At 48.2% G+C, this 15,530-nt stretch overlaps 1 protein-coding gene across 4 annotated transcripts; it reads right to left on the bottom strand.

Annotated features, from left to right (window-relative positions):
• Positions 1 to 7,389: 7,389 nt before the first annotated feature.
• LOC136533607 (scarecrow-like protein 9) lies at positions 7,390 to 12,219 on the bottom strand. 4 transcript variants are annotated; one of them, XM_066526169.1, is made up of 4 exons: positions 11,991 to 12,219; positions 9,022 to 11,345; positions 8,762 to 8,876; positions 7,390 to 7,859 (listed from the first exon to the last, which is right to left on the bottom strand). In XM_066526169.1, exon 2 carries the CDS (start codon positions 11,320 to 11,322, stop codon positions 9,118 to 9,120), a length of 2,205 nt encoding a protein of 734 aa, XP_066382266.1. In that variant the 5' UTR covers positions 11,323 to 11,345; positions 11,991 to 12,219; the 3' UTR covers positions 7,390 to 7,859; positions 8,762 to 8,876; positions 9,022 to 9,117. The 4 variants fall into 4 exon arrangements, with proteins under 4 accessions (XP_066382266.1, XP_066382263.1, XP_066382274.1 ...); XM_066526166.1 differs by lacking the exon at positions 7,390 to 7,859 and adding an exon at positions 8,099 to 8,407; XM_066526177.1 differs by lacking the exon at positions 7,390 to 7,859 and adding an exon at positions 8,099 to 8,403.
• Between the last annotated feature and the right edge of the window lie 3,311 nt (positions 12,220 to 15,530).

The following is a 15,530-nucleotide window of genomic DNA, read 5'->3' as shown; positions in this document are numbered from 1 at the left end:
CTGACCCATTCGTTTGTCGCTCTTCGATGCATCCAAGTTTTTTTAATAATAGCGAATGCATTGAGAATTTCAAAAACGAATAAAATCGAGTGAAATTATTTCGAATACGGTTGACTGGCATATATATCTTGCATGTTTCCCATGTATTTTAAAATAGTATCGTGTAATTTAAGTTATTAGCATCAGATCAATATAAAATAACAAAGCCCATGGCGAGGCACGTTTGGCAGATCGATGTTCTTGTTTGGCGTATAACCCTAAGCCTAGGTTCTGATGCGCCATAGCCAATGGTGCGGTAGGACCTGGACACAGACAACAGCCGACGAACCTCAATTCCAATTGAACGGAAGCTGCTGTCGGTGTTGTAAACAACTACAAGTGCTGCCGCGATGCGTTGAAACAAATATGAAGCAAATAAATGGAGTCCGTGCGTAAGTTGATAAGTTACCACATAATATTTTCATTAGTTTATGAGTCTACAAGTTTCGAACGACAATATTCACTCGACATAAGTTCGATATAACTAACTAAGTCCCAGGAGTGTAAGGATCCCTCTGTCTCTTCGGATTTATAGAAAACACAGTGAGAGTGTAGCCAACATCGATGTGGGGCAAGGGCACCTCTGTGTCGGTGTCAGTCAAAAAGTTTGCTCGGTGCGGGTCGTCGTACTCCACCTCAAGAAGGGGTACAACTGATGCTACGTGGGAGGGGCCATCCTGTTATAAATTGATAAACAAAGGGTTAGAGTATTCAAATTAATAATATTCAAATTAACATTATGTAGCATTGCAAAATTTGAACTACTTATTATGCAATACGAACACAATATGAAAGCACACACACACACACACACACACACACACACACACACACACATATATATATATATATATATATATATATATATTCAAAGTAACATTAACAATATGAAAGTGTTTGCTGCCCTCGTTTTCTATGCATTCTAGCCTTGTGACCAGGGACTTTGCAAACGGAGCAATGATTCTTGTCACGGGTCTCGTTGAAATCTCCCCTCTGTACATGTCTTCGCCGTACCCTCTCATAGCATCCATATCCCCTTTGAGTCGCTTCTTCTTTCTCCTATCCTTTCCTACCTTCATTAGATCTGGATGCGTCACGTAGTCATAACCATTATAAGGTGGCCACTGTGTCGGGTCAAGGTATGGCTCGAAGCTCATCTCCCAAATACTAACGGTGTTCGAACGTAGATACAAGGGTGACATATATGGTAGATCATCATAGTTGTACCTGTGAACCCTGTAGGCCATGATCATATGAGAGCAAAGGGCATGCATGATCTAAGGGACGATGCAACTGCACTCTACCTTTTTAAGATCAACTCGGTAGTTTCGTCCACCATAACGTTCGCCGCCCAAGCTTGTGCCACCCTTGCCCCGTACACTAAAGATATAGCGGCGAGGTCCATACGGCTCGACGGTGTGCTGCTTGGCTAATTCCTCGGCCTCCTTTAAATGTTCTACTCCGACCTTTTCAAAATGCTCCTACTCAGCTATATTCCTCTGTGCAAGTTCCACATCTCTTGATAAAATATTCATTGCACTTATGAAAGAAGAACTCAATAATTCCAAACACAGGCAATGATCGAACTCCGTTGAATACATGGTTGAAGGACTCTGATGAGTTAGTGGTCATGATGCCATACCTGAACCCCCCTTGTCATACGCTAACACCCACTGAGCCTTCTGTTCCATCTGCGCCTCTAACCATGCCTTTTCCGCTTTATTTATCATCTTGTCTAGTTCTCTCTTTGTCTTCTTGAACTAGTGCTCTATACGTATACAATATAGAGCATTTACCTTTGTCACATACCTCCTGTTTTCTCTTACATCGCCAGAAATTAGCGGTAAAGTGTCTCATGCACCATCTATGCACTAGAAGCGGGAAGCCATCTATATGCTTAGCTGCAGCATTAAGAAGCTCTGGGTGATGGTCCGAGATCAAACATATAGTATGAGATGGGCCAAGCACTTGTACATGTAGAAGCCGCATTAACCATGACCACGATTCATTATTCTCTCCCTCTGCTAAAGCAAATGCCATGGGTACTATCTGGTCCTCAGGATCAATAGCATCAGCCATCATCAAGGTGCCCCTGCACTTTCCTATCAAGAAAGTGCCATCAACAAGTACGACTGGTCGACAAAACTAGAATGCATGTTCCATTTGCTTAAACGACCAGAACACACGATAGAGGACATGCCTCAACGGGTCCCAAAAACGAATCCCTCCTGTGTCCACAAATCATTTCAAATCAGGGTTGTAGTAATGCATTGCACATAGGATGCGGGGCACCCTGTTGTACGCTTTCTCCCAACTACCCCAACGAATCACCACGGCAATTTGCTTAGCACGCCAAGCCTTTCCATACTTTACATCATACTTAACGAATCTAGATATGGACTATTGTAAAGAAGACACCGAAATATCGTTATTGTCATCAATGAGCCCCAATATACGATGAGCAAGGTAACGTGTAGTGAGCTGCTGATGATTTTCTTTCCTCCTATTTGTTAGGCAAGTGTGGAGTTCGACAACTTTACTTATCCTCCACTTGCCATCACTCTATCTCTTTCATGCATTTAACCTCCACATACAACCATTTTTGCATATCACATGGTACCTCAAGTCCTGGTCCGAATGAGTGACATTGTATGGGCTATGGTGATACACAGCATAGTCCTGAAGGAAGAGTTTCATCTCTAACATTGTATTGAATATCATCCCCTTCCTAAGAGTTTATTTCTCATGGTCATACAATGATTTTCTACATATCTGGAGAACGGTGTCATAAACTGTCATATCCGTCATGCTGACATCCCTATTGTTTGGAACGTCCCTGAAAGTACGTTCATCAATCTTAGTTGCTCAAGCTAAGTTGTTGTGTAAGGTGATGGTGGAACATACTGTTACACTTCGCTAATTCTGCTCCATGAATCATAGGGGTATCATCTGCTGACAAATCTATGACTAGTCTACCCTGAGCCTGGATAGCATGCAAAACCTCAGTTGGTACTGGTAATGGCATACCATGAACAGGTACTAGCATGGCATCAACCGGTATGGGCATAGCATGTCTATCTCCCTGATCACCATCTGAATCATCCGAATCACTGCTAACTACATCATCGATCCTGTCCTCCTCCTCCTGCTCCTCCTGTTCTAGTTCAAACTCATTCACATCAAAATCATTGCTTATACAACCTACTTGACTTGAATAAAACTGCTCCTGCGTCAACTGACCATCCAAATCCATATTAGCCTAAGCTGCTTCCCCTTCGACCTCCAATTCTTGCTCATTGCATCCAACACCGTCAATGGATGGCCCATCCTGAACACCCTGCATCCTGTACTCATTCTCCACCACCACCTCAGTCATGGCCACATTGGAACCTTGAAGCACCCTAGTGTAGCGGGACTAGTGAGCAGGGTCGCGCAAGGACATAAGGACATAGTGTGCCCTAGTCTTCCCAGTATCAAACCTCCCCTTCAGTGTGAAATCACCGCGAAACTTTGTATTCAAACGGACACAAAGGTCGTTGAAGCTAGGAGGTTCATCGAACAATTCCAATTCTTCTTCCATATCCTCAAACATACCATCTTCTCTCCTAACACTTTCTACGTATAAAACTCTAACACAACAATCAATCTACAAAAGCATTTCAAGAAATTTCATCAATTCGTTGAAATCATCGTACGTAATGTCCATAGTAATATTAATACATATTCTAACTATAACTATACTAATTAATCTAATATTAACATCTATACAAGACTAACTACAACAACTAATGTATAACTAGACTCACTAGGGGCGTACCTCGCGGCAGCGGAGCTCGTCCTCGCGGCGACGGCGGCGGGTGGACACAGGATAGAGAGAAGGGCGTGCAGCAGTTGGGAGCGGTGTACAGCGCGGCAGTGAGGGCGGTGGGCGTCCGTGCCGCGGCAGACGACCGAAGGGGCGGCGCATCGGCGTGTGGGCGTGGCGGGCGCAGCGGGCGGCCGGCGGCGGGCGGCGGGAGCGTCGGGCGTGGTGGCTGGCGGCGTGCGTGGGGGGTGGCGCGGCGGGCGGCGTGCGTGGCGGGTGGACGCGGCGGGCGGGATTGGGACGCAGGCCTTTTAGCCGGGTCTGCCGTGCCACCGATCAAGGCGCCGCGCCCTGATCAGTGGCGCGGCAAACTCTGCCAGGTCACCGGTTAGCGAACTCGGTCTTCGCCACGTCATACTCCCGCCGCGCCACCATGCATGACGCGGCATAGGCGTTTCGCCGCGCCATGGCAATAGGCATGGCCAAAAGCGTTAGTTTTGGAAGAAGAAAAAACAGTGTTAGATTTAAAATTAGTTTAAAAAGGTGTTAAAAATAAAAAAAATCCTCAGGTCAAACAACAGTTTTGTATCAGGTGACGACCCAGCAGTTTCGTCAGAAGAAAATTGGAAATTGAGAGCTCGCCGCTTGCTGATATGGAAACTTGACTTGGCTGCATGTCAACGGACCAATGTCTGAAACGAGCACACAAATATATTTTTAACGCAGTCGTTCACACGATGACGTGCACACCATGAATGAAGATTTAAATACTCCCAGTTCACACAGCTTTCTTGGACTATATTTGTAACGCGGACGATGGAGTTAAATGGAATTAACCACGGTTGGCTCACGGCACCTTGTTGATCCTGATATGCCGAGCGAGCCAGCCAGCCAAAGGAGATCTGATGAATCAGGCTGTATATGCGCGTACGTGTATGTACGCGACGTGTACGTACGTAACGAGCCGGCGGGGCCGGCGTTGTCGGTGGCGAGGGAGAGGGACGGCGGAATCGGCAACTTGCACAACACCTCCGACCGATTCACGTCGCAGCACCAACGCATCCCGTCCCATCCCATGCAACAACGAACGAAACAAAGTTAACAAACAGCGGACACAAAAAGAAACAGCTTTGCGGTGGTGGGCATTGCTGTGCTGGTCAGCGTTGGAACGAAATAGATCGGAGTTCGGAAGTGCGCGCACGTCGTCTCGCTCGCTTTTTTTGTCCTGAGATGCGTCGCGCCGCGGTGGCCAAAGGCCAGAGCCCCAAAGCCAAAGGGCACCAGGGGCTTCAACAAATGAATGAACAGGGGGCTAGACGGCCGGCCTCGCGCGGACGGCCGCGGAGAGTGGCCGCCTTTCGCCCCCCGGGCGCACGCATTTCCGTCCGTTTGCCGCGGTTTTTTGCCCTCCAATAAGCGATGCGGACCGACGGCCGGGTCGCTGTCGCCGTCGCGTCGTCTAGCTTTGCTGCAGCGGTCGTCAGTGCCGCCTCCTCTTACCTTACTTGTCCTTGCCACCACAGACGACCCTACGGGGTTTTGGTGCCTTGCCTTTGTTTCTCTCTGGGGCTGTCTCAGCCCGGTGGGAATAAAACGTAGCGTAGGTGCGCTGAAAGGGAGGTTCAGACTTCAGAGGTACCCGCTGCATCTATAGGCTGCTAAACAACAAGTTTCTTTTTAATAGTAATAGAAGATAAACAATGATTAGTGTGTGTGGAAGCTAATGCCGTCGGTCGAGCGGGGCGAACCTGGTAGAAGTTTAGCATATCATGTAGATGTGGAAGTGTTATCCCACACATATATGTATTTGGAGATGGAGAGTGTGGCCGTCCATTTTAGTTTACACCGATTAGTTGAGTTTTATATACCTTTCGGACGTCGTCTGCCGTCCACACGATCTCTACCGATCGCACGGCACATTTAAATGCCGCTACGGAAGAGCTTTCCCTTCTAATTTAGGACTGCACACGTAGCCTAGTGACAAGGATTGAAGCTGAAATGAGCTGCAGAGCTCATACATCATGCTGCATCTGCATCTTTCACTGAAAAATACTGATGTAGGAGTACTACTTATTACTCTCTCTCTCTTTCCACTGAAAAGAGTTACGAACTTGACCCAAAGCTCTGAACCATGATCAACATGAGTCACTCCCTTGACATTTTCCTGGACAGGGAGGAAACTAGATGATTTGAGACGATGATGGCAACAGAGGAATTATAGAAGGCAGCTGGTAGGATGCCCTGAATGAACTCTCAAGAAAGCATTGCTGGCAGGAGCGGATCAAGCTCGAGGCCATCGAAGCCAGGTCCAGCTCAGCGCTTATCCCCGGGAACCGCGGTGGGGTCTGCGCTAGTGGCGTGAAATTAACCCGGGGATACTTCCGACGGGACAGGAGTGGTACGTGTTAGACGAGGAGGCGTTCGTGGCCACCGTGCTGCCCCACGGGAACAAGCCAACAAGGCAAGGGGATGCATGGTCCACAGGTCGGCCATCAGCTGATCAGACTGCAGGTGAAGTGGATTTTGCGGTTTTATTAATTTGTCAGTTGTCACCGTCTCCGTCTCCTTCGGATCGGCAGCTTTTGTTACGCCTGTCATCAGCCATGTAATCATCCAGCCCTGGAACTTGATCCTTAATCCCCTCTCCCCCTCTTCTTTTTCTAGATGGTCCGTGAAATGGTTTTCTTTGTAAGAATTGATGGCCGTGAAATGATGAAGCTTGGAATTTGCAAGCCTAGTCGACACGAATTTGCGCATGAATCCATAGAGTTGGTGGCAGGTTGCGTCAGGTTGGATTTATAACGAGAAGAAGGTCCCAAACTAACCAACCGATTTCTGAATACATGAGCTCAGCAACGTGCAAAGTGCGGAGGATAAATTTAACCTAAGATTGGGAGGTTAGATAATATAAGTCTGAATCTGAATACATAATGGCCATAAAGTCAAGCTGGCATTGACGGGAATCCACTTTAGCTCTTTTTTTTTTAGCAAAGGGAATCCACTTTAGCTGCACAGCCTAAATTCTCGACGCTAACCTCGGCTGCTATTGGGTACCAGAAAGTTCTCTTTGGCCCAACTCGACTTCCCAAAGGCCGAAGCTTTCGGGCTTGAAGAAGAAGCCCAGTACCCGGGGCGGGCGGGCGGGCGGGCGTTAAAGAAGAAGCCCACAACCACATATAGTCTTGCACTGCAAGCCCACCGCAAGTTTTTAATCTGTAGCTGTACAGCGTATGCGGGTGCAGCATCCTCAGCCCTCACCCATCTCGTGCCTGCAATTAATCGGCTTACAGCCTCACACAAACGCCCAATCCTGATGCGATCGTGCTAAGCCTTTAGCTGAGCTGACCCCCATGACATGACGCCCCCTCTCTCATGCACTGTTCCTGGCTGCCGGCTACACGCAGAGTAACTGTATAAGCCTATCAGAAACTAATTAAGCAACTAATTAGCTGGTGCATTGTGATAATGAGGGGGGGGGGGGGGGGGGGGGGGGGGGGGGGGGGGGGGGGGGGGGGGGGGGGGGGAATACGAGCCTCTCATGCCTGCCGCTTTCCCTTTACACCAGGGAATCACAAGCGGGGGAAAACAACACCTCAAATCACGTTCTCAGAGAGGAGATACATCAGCTGCCATCATCACGGCCAGCCCCTTCAGTTCACAAGCTGAGCCTGTTGGTTCCATGTCCCCGTCGCCTTTATCTTCTTTTCTCTCGGCTCACATGCCAAGGACCATCCCGTGCCGTGCCGCCATGAATTCATTTCGCGGCTGTGATCACGTTCGCCCGGCCCTCGTCTTCACTCCAGGAAAGGAATGATAAGGCGGTGAAGAAACGAGGGCGGAAAGACATGGACACCGTGACCGTACAGACCACAGCAGACTCTTCTGAACACATCTGTGCCACTCCAATTCAGGTGAAACCGTGAAGGCGCTAGTCAACTTGAAAGAAGCTTTCAAAGAACACTGAACCTCCCTGCAAGTTGCAAAGAGGGTCTGCTAGGTTTGCTTCGATTTTCACCTGAGACATGAAGCCGGCAACATATCTCAGACTTGGCAATCATTTTTGGTCAATCATGAGGTGAGGAAGAAAGGCCTTTAATGTTGTGCAAATCTAGTTTTTCAAGGCATTGTAGCCAGATTGGCCATGTTTGCACTGCATTCTACTCATGCCTCTATTTATCAAAAAAGGATTAGGATATTGTGAACGCAAACATAGACAACACAGATTCCAACGGGTTCAGTTATACAGAGAACAAAGAACCGATAAACAGCTATATCATATAAGCGGCTCTTAAAAGTCAAACCCATACCCAACAATGACTTGCCCAACAAAATCAGCCTGTGACCAAGAAAGCATCACCTAAAATAATGCATTATCAAATGAAGATACGTTGATAGTGGTCGCGGTCCAGTGATATCATGCCGTCTTTGTTGTGGCACCCATTCGCAAGTCAGACTCCAAAAGCAAGTACTAAGTTCATCTGTAGCACCACTTTCTCCTAATATTCTCGAACTAGTGCTCCACTCAAGTTTAAGGACTCATTTTGTGACAGCACGCATCACTTGCTACAAAAGAGATGAAATAAATAAATGAAGAATAGACTGCTCATCAAAGGCACAGCACTCCATGACATACTACATTCCACACAAACAGCAGCATCCATTCTCGTATAACATATTTAGATGCTTTATGCTTACTAGTTGGGGAATTTTGTTATCTGCTGGTGCTGAAAACCAAACTCGTGTTTGACATGGATGGATACAAGTCAAAAATACTAAGTTCAAGATAGTAGGTAGTTTGGCTAGCTAATTAACTACTAGAAGCAGCGACCTGGTTATTGCTAATAGGACGCCAGGATGGTCACAGAAGTAACTGGAAAGAAGAAAACTACGAATTAAATAAAAGGTGATGGTACCAACACCAAGGTAGAGAAGTCTAGAACTGCTCCTTTCCCAGTTTATCAGAGTACTGGCTGGACAGATGTAAATCTAGCAAAGCTCCATGTTGATCATTGTCCGTTCTTCAAGCCATTTCCTGGAGATTTACAACATTTCTGGTCATTGTCAAAATTCTGCCCTGAGAACAGGTCTATTATTAGACCCACACTACTGAAATACTATATGGTACAACTACATCCTTGATTTGTTTAACATTGCACCAAACTTAGCATACTGCTTACCTTGATCAGACAGGTTCACAGGTCAAAGTCCAAATGCTATAACATAGCAGGACTGTTAATTAGCTGCCACCATCAATGGAATAGGAGACCAAGAATCTAGTTCTTCTTAGGCTTCCATGTAGATATCGCATAGATTATCCTTCCTTTCCAGCCTTGCAGGAGCCACCCACTGTCTTCATCTATGACGAAGTCCTTGTGATAAATGTCTTTTACTTTGTCCTTGGCTTTCATCACAATTTCTTGGTTTAACGGAGACTGAACAAATCCAGCCCTGAGGTTCCTCACCTGCCACTGTTTGTATGTCTCGGGTCTCTCAACTCTGTCTGAGCCCTCACATGCAATAACATTGAGTGCCTCTCGGCCAAACATTTCCCTCTCTATGAGTGCACGCTGGGGATCATCCCGTGGGACAGTTGTCTCTAGCATGTCAAACAATGCAGAGAAATGGAACAGTGCCTCACGGAAACGTGTGATGAAGAAGGGAACACTGTATGACCCATTCACAATTCCATGGATGAAAATCGCTGGGTTTACTTGCCTTATTGTGTTGAGCACTCTATTCCTAGGACTGTCTACAGCAACTGTTTCATCAATCAGGTTTCTGAATCTGTATAGGCAATTAACAATCACAACTTCGTCCTTGCCAACTTTGAGATCCTCAACTCGGATGGTTTCCCACTTTGATGCTATTCCCTGATACTCAAAAGGCACCTTGAACTTCGCAGCATATTCTGCAAGCCTTCGTCCAGTCTCTTCAATTCTCTCGGAAGGGCGGAAACCTGGCTGAGGTACATCAATTCCAGTGATGCGCAGAACAGGTGGACCGCCTTCCCTCTTGGAGAGACGCCTGATCAAGCATGGCCATTGGAAGCCGAAATAAATGCCGAAGTCAATGATATGCACCTTTGATGCATTTTTAATCATACTCAAGATTGTTTGATTGGAAAGAAAATGTGAAAGCCTCTTGAATGGGCATGCTGCAAGGTAGAGGTGGTAGGCTTTAAGCATGTCTGAGGCAGTTGTACGTTTTGCTATAAGCATACGGTAAAGCTGACTCCCAGTGCCTGCCAAACGAGCCTCAAGACCATCTGCAAAACAATGTGCTAACCTCTGGGATCCATCGCCGTTTGGCTTGGAATGGTGCCTTATTTGCTTTAACAATTCATTAGCAGTTCTGCGGTCATCTGCTGCCACAGCCTGTGCACAGTGGATGAGGATGGTCCTAAGGTCCACCACATCCTTCTTTGATGGTTTCCTTCCCCGTGGCCGTGGCCCACTTGGTCCTTTCGTCTGAGTGACCTGAGAATTTTTGGAAGCTTCATTGCGCATCAGCTCTCGCAGATCTGTAGCCTTCTTCTCAGTTTGCCGAAGCAGATCATCAAACATCTCAATCCAATCAGGTTCATCGGAACAAAATGCAGACTGTTTAAAGTTCCGGCCTTCCATCAGGTCAAGGTCTTCACTCTGTCTGTTTTTCTTGGCCTTCAATACATCTGCCTTTTTGGCATTCAAAGAAACATCTTTCCTTGCTTCTTGAGGTCTTGCGACACCACCAGCTTCTAAATCAATCACTTGTGTATTGCTATCAGGAAGAAACTTCTGGGCTTCCTCAATGCCTCTCCTGAAATCCCAAGTTGGAAGGCTCTCAAACAAATACTCAGGGATCTGGCCATTCGTGATCAAAGGGTCTTCTAGCACATCCACTGCATTGGAAGCATCAGTTGATGTACCAACAAGCGGCTGAGAAGACTGACCACACAAGCCTCGATAAGCTTCCAACTGCTCACTGCGTCCAACGCCGTAGCGCCAGTTGCTATCCACTGTGCCACCAATGCTGCTGCTAGTGACAGTACTTGCCACAGATTGTGTACAAATGCTACTGCTACTCTCACTGGGGCTGTCCATGGACCAAGAGATCGGCTGGTGATCAGGAGACGGTGGAAACTTGTGCCCAAGAATGTCATAGAACGGCTTTGCAGCAGCACGCAGTGCCGCCGACTCCGCCTGGTACATGCTGACTTTCTCATCGATATCCTCCTCCATGAGCATCCGGCTAATATAGTTGAGGGACTCATCTGAGATGAATTCCCAATCCTCCGGGTTGTCAGTTTCAGTGTTGGTCCTTGACACAGTGGAGGAAGGATTTGAACAGGCTTCTGCTGCCATCTGGGGCACAACTGCAGGAAGTGGATCGGTGAACCTGAAATAATCACTTGCGCTGCTGTGGTCTGCGTGGCCGTCATAAGACAGGCCTCCACAGAACATGCCAGATAGCTCCCCATACGTATTATCCAGACCCATTGGCAACCTCCTCGCTGGAAGACCTGTTCCATTTCACCTTTTGTAGTCATTAACAAATTTGTCAACTCTAGCTAGGCAAACAAACATAGATCCACACTAATATCGCCTTGTTTACAACAACGAATGCTACCAATCCTTAGCAACAGTGATGGATCTTAATTTATAATAAGCATACACTAATTTGTTATCTCACTTTATACCAATATAAGTAAGATAACAACCGACGTGGTTCCTCAATGAGTAAAGAAACAACTGAAGACGCGGATCAACTAGCCTAAAATCATGTGTGGAAGTAATCTAAGATAGAGAAGGCTGATCACAAGAGAGATGGTGAGAAGCTCCCTTGAATAGCATGATCCACGCCACAGCGCATGAGTAAAGAAGCAACAGAACAGTGCATGGGTAAAGAAGCAACCAAACAGCAGATCCTCCTCAGTCGTTCCCCCATCCCCTTCTACAAGGCTAAAATTCTAGCAGTCCCGCACAAATTCGGCATGCAACTATCCGCGAGAACCGATCACACACAGCACCTCTCGTTCTCGTCCTCGGACCCTAAAGATCAGGGCACCAGAATCCACCCGAGAAAAGCAGCTTTCCCGTTGCTTCACTTGACTGCTAAAACGAAGCAGGAACAACAAGTAAGACGAGGGGGACAGGGCGAGGCTGACCTTAGCTTGACAGGAAGGGACGCCGCTGACGAAGAGCTAGCAGGCCAGTAACGGCGCCCGGTCCGCGTCGCCGGGGCCTCCGCCTGCGCTGGCGCTGGTGGTGGTGCGCCGCCGCCGCTGGTGGTGGTGCTGGGTGTGGGCGATGATGATGTGATGCAGCCTGAGATGGACACGGGCAGGGGGGGTGAGCAAATCCGAAAAGAATAATGCGAGGATGGTGTGCTCTGCTCCCGGGCCAGGGCCCCTCTCTCTGAGCGTGCCGGGGGGATTAGAATACCGTGGGCGTCCGAACCTTCTCGCGGGGCGCCGTGGCGCGATCGCGGCCGTCGGTCCAGAGGATCGGGACGGGGGGGGTTAAAGGAGCGGCGCGGCGGCCCAGTCGCGGCGCGTTTCCTGGCGGAGGCCGCACGCGCGCGGGGCCCAGCAGCAGCAGGTGATCTGCGGCTGCGGAAAACTGGGTTATCTATCGATCTCCTCCTCGTCCTCGCGTGCGAATCCCCGTTCCATATTTCATCCGGCGCGTACCGCCGCCCGGCACGTTAGCGTACTAAAAAAGGACAGACCCTGTACCAGCACACATGCTGGCACACTCCATCTATAGCAACACAGGGACCGGCATTTTTGTTTGTTTATATAATTATATTATTATTTATCTATTATCCTGAAATAAACCGGCGCCCTTCCTGTTCCTGATGCGAGTAGTGATCGCCACAGTGCTCGGCACTGCAAGTTGCTTGGTACCAGTAGAAGGCGAGGTGAAGCCAGAGACGCAGGGGCAGAAGAAGTGTGGCGCACGAGAGCGGATGCTGATTGATGCAATGCAAGCCGCAGTGCGCCTTCCCATGGCGGGGTCTGGGGTGAATACTTTCCTTGGTACGGCGGGGAGGTTTGTCCTAGATTAGCGTGGCGTGTCGCGCCTTTTGCTGCCAAGCTTTGAGAGTCGAGACCCACTATCGGCTGTGGAGTACTGTATGTAGTGCCACTAGATCTCAGTGGCAGTGCACTTTGGACGGTGGGTTTAGGTCTATCGCGGTGAGTGTCGGTTTGGACGCAGAAATTTCGTAACAACGAGGCAGAAATTTTATAGGAATTAGTTCAATTTTATAGAAAAAACGTAGAAATAAGAAATATTTCCCACATTTCAAACATGTCCCGAGGTTTTGTGGGCATCAGCATATTTGAGAGCTCTAAGTTTAATTTTGGTAATTAAAAGACAATGCTTTCAATTGAGTTGTGATTGAGCTAGGGCAAGGTGGTGAGTAAGGCTAGGATATGGCCAAGAGGTGATCAAGCCATGTGGAGCAAGTTCACACTTCGAGAAGAGAAGAACAGATGAAAACAAGCTCGAAGGCAAATGTATGTCTTAGGGGTTTTCATTTCACCGGCTGAGGCACTATAGAGGGGTCGTTCGGCTGGTGTGAATTTCAGCCGGAATTACTGTTCATGGCTGAAAATCACTGTTTACTCTCTTACAAATTCCTTCAGATTCCTCCAGATTCCTCCAAAGTCCAAACGAACCGGACCAGAGTGCGTGGTTGGGTTTAGGATAAATAGTCATACTATTAAGAAAGGAACTCTAACGCAAAATGGTTATCCAAGTGGCACTAGATGTGAACTAACTTTACATATACATTAGACCTAGTGACGTGGTGAGATGCAAGTAAAAAAATGTTTTTTTGAAAAGCTTACACAGCGTCTAAGGTGAAGATGTTCATGTGTTGAACTTATTGGAGTTAGCGGATTAGAGTTGCTCCCGAGTTTGTGACTTAGTGATGATTTTTCCGCACCACCGGAAAATCCGGTGCCCCTAGCTAGGGGTGTCGGGTATCGATATTAGGGATACCCAAAGCAAGAAAGTTAGCGCCCACGCTGACTTCCCGGATGGAGCAAGACGTATTAAAAGGTCTCGCCCGACCCCAAGACTGCGGGCTCTATCTAGCCCGACCTCGAGGCCGCGAGCTCTGTCTCACTCGACCTCTTGGGTGCGGGCTCCGTCTCGCCCGCCCCCTTGGGTGCAGGCTCCATCTCACCCGACCTCGAGGCCGTGGGGTCTCGCCCGAGGCCGCAGGCTCCATCTCACCCGACCCCTTGGGTGCGGGCTCCGTCTTGCCCGACTCCAAGGACGTTGTTTTCGTCTCGCCCGACCTCGAGGCCACGGGCTCCGTCTCGCCCGACCCTAAGGACGTGGTTTCCGTCTCGCCCAAGTCTGCGGGCTCCGTCTTGCCCGACCCCTTGGGTGCGGGCTTCGTTTCGCCCGACCCCAAGGACGCGGTTTTCGTCTCATCTGACGGGGACTCATACCGTCGCCAACCACTCTAGGTCCAGGCGGCCTAGGTCAAAACTCTGACACCAGAGAAGAGACTAGCACGCCTCGATGTAACTCGTGGCCATGACAGGCCATACCTGAGTATTCGCATCAAGAACAGTATCGGGCGTACCGGTGCTGTTCTGCCTAACCCTCGTATGAACGCTGACAGACGTGTCAGTTCACCACGACGCCCGCTGGGACGGAATCGAACGCCATGATCGGCAGATGACGCCTGCACATGGCGCTAGTGACGAACAGGGCCACGATGTGGAGCCGTCCCTTTTGACATCTACAGGATCAGCAGGACCCGCATGAAGGAGAAGAAGGACCCGGCAATCCTGAAAACCTTCTTCTCTCTCGTTCTTCTCATTTTCCTCCTCTATAACCTGTGTTTTCCCTTCGCCTATAAAAGGGGAAGCAGGTGAAAGCTCTAGTTTGGTTTTAGTTAATTGATGAAACTCTAAGTGCTAACCTAGTTTATCAAAGTGATTATGAGATAGGTAGCACTATTCTAAGTAATGAAGCAATGGTGAAGATCATGGTGATGGTGATGGCATGGTGATGACCAAATGCTTGAACTTGGAAAAGAAGAAAGAGAAAAACAAAAGGCTCAAGGCAAAGGTATAAATAGTAGGAGTCATTTTGTTTTAGTGATCGAGACACTTAGTGAGTGTGATCACATTTAGGATCGATAGCCGTACTATTAAAAGGGGTGAAACTCGTATTGAAATGCGGTTATCAAAGTGTCACTAGATACTCTAACTCATTGCATATGTATTTAGGATCTAGTGGAGTGCTAACACCCTTGAAAACATTTGTGAAAATATGCTAACACATGTGCACATGGTGATACACTTGGTGGTTGGCATATTTGAGCAAGGGTGAAGAAGATAGAGTTGAAAAGGAGTTAGTCGCATAGGTTACAGAGTGGTCGGACGTGTCCGGTATGGTGACCGGACATGTCCGGTATTAACGATGAACTCAGCGACCGAACGCGTTCGGTGTGAATCAGCTAGTTTGTTGTTTGGTGAAACAGTTGATCAGACGCTGGTAGCGTCTGTCCGAAGTGACCGGACACGTCCGGTCGACCGTGGGTGCTTATTGGACTCGACTGGACGCTGAGGCTCAGCGTTCGGTCAGTTTCTAATAGACATGTTCGATTGGCCTCGGGTACTCACAGGACTCGACTGGACACTATGACTCAGCGTCCGATCATTTCTATTTCAGCGTCC

The sequence above is a fragment of the Miscanthus floridulus genome, chromosome 2 (assembly GCF_019320115.1).
Source record: "Miscanthus floridulus cultivar M001 chromosome 2, ASM1932011v1, whole genome shotgun sequence".
Lineage (NCBI taxonomy): Eukaryota > Viridiplantae > Streptophyta > Magnoliopsida > Poales > Poaceae > Miscanthus > Miscanthus floridulus.
Note: the sequence above shows the minus strand (reverse complement) of the source record. Positions and strands in the feature narration are given on the sequence as shown.

Bases quoted from the DNA above. Each gene is read 5' to 3' on its own strand.
- LOC136533607 (XM_066526169.1), bottom strand. From the start codon at position 11,322: ATGGGTCTGGATAATACGTATGGGGAGCTATCTGGCATGTTCTGTGGA.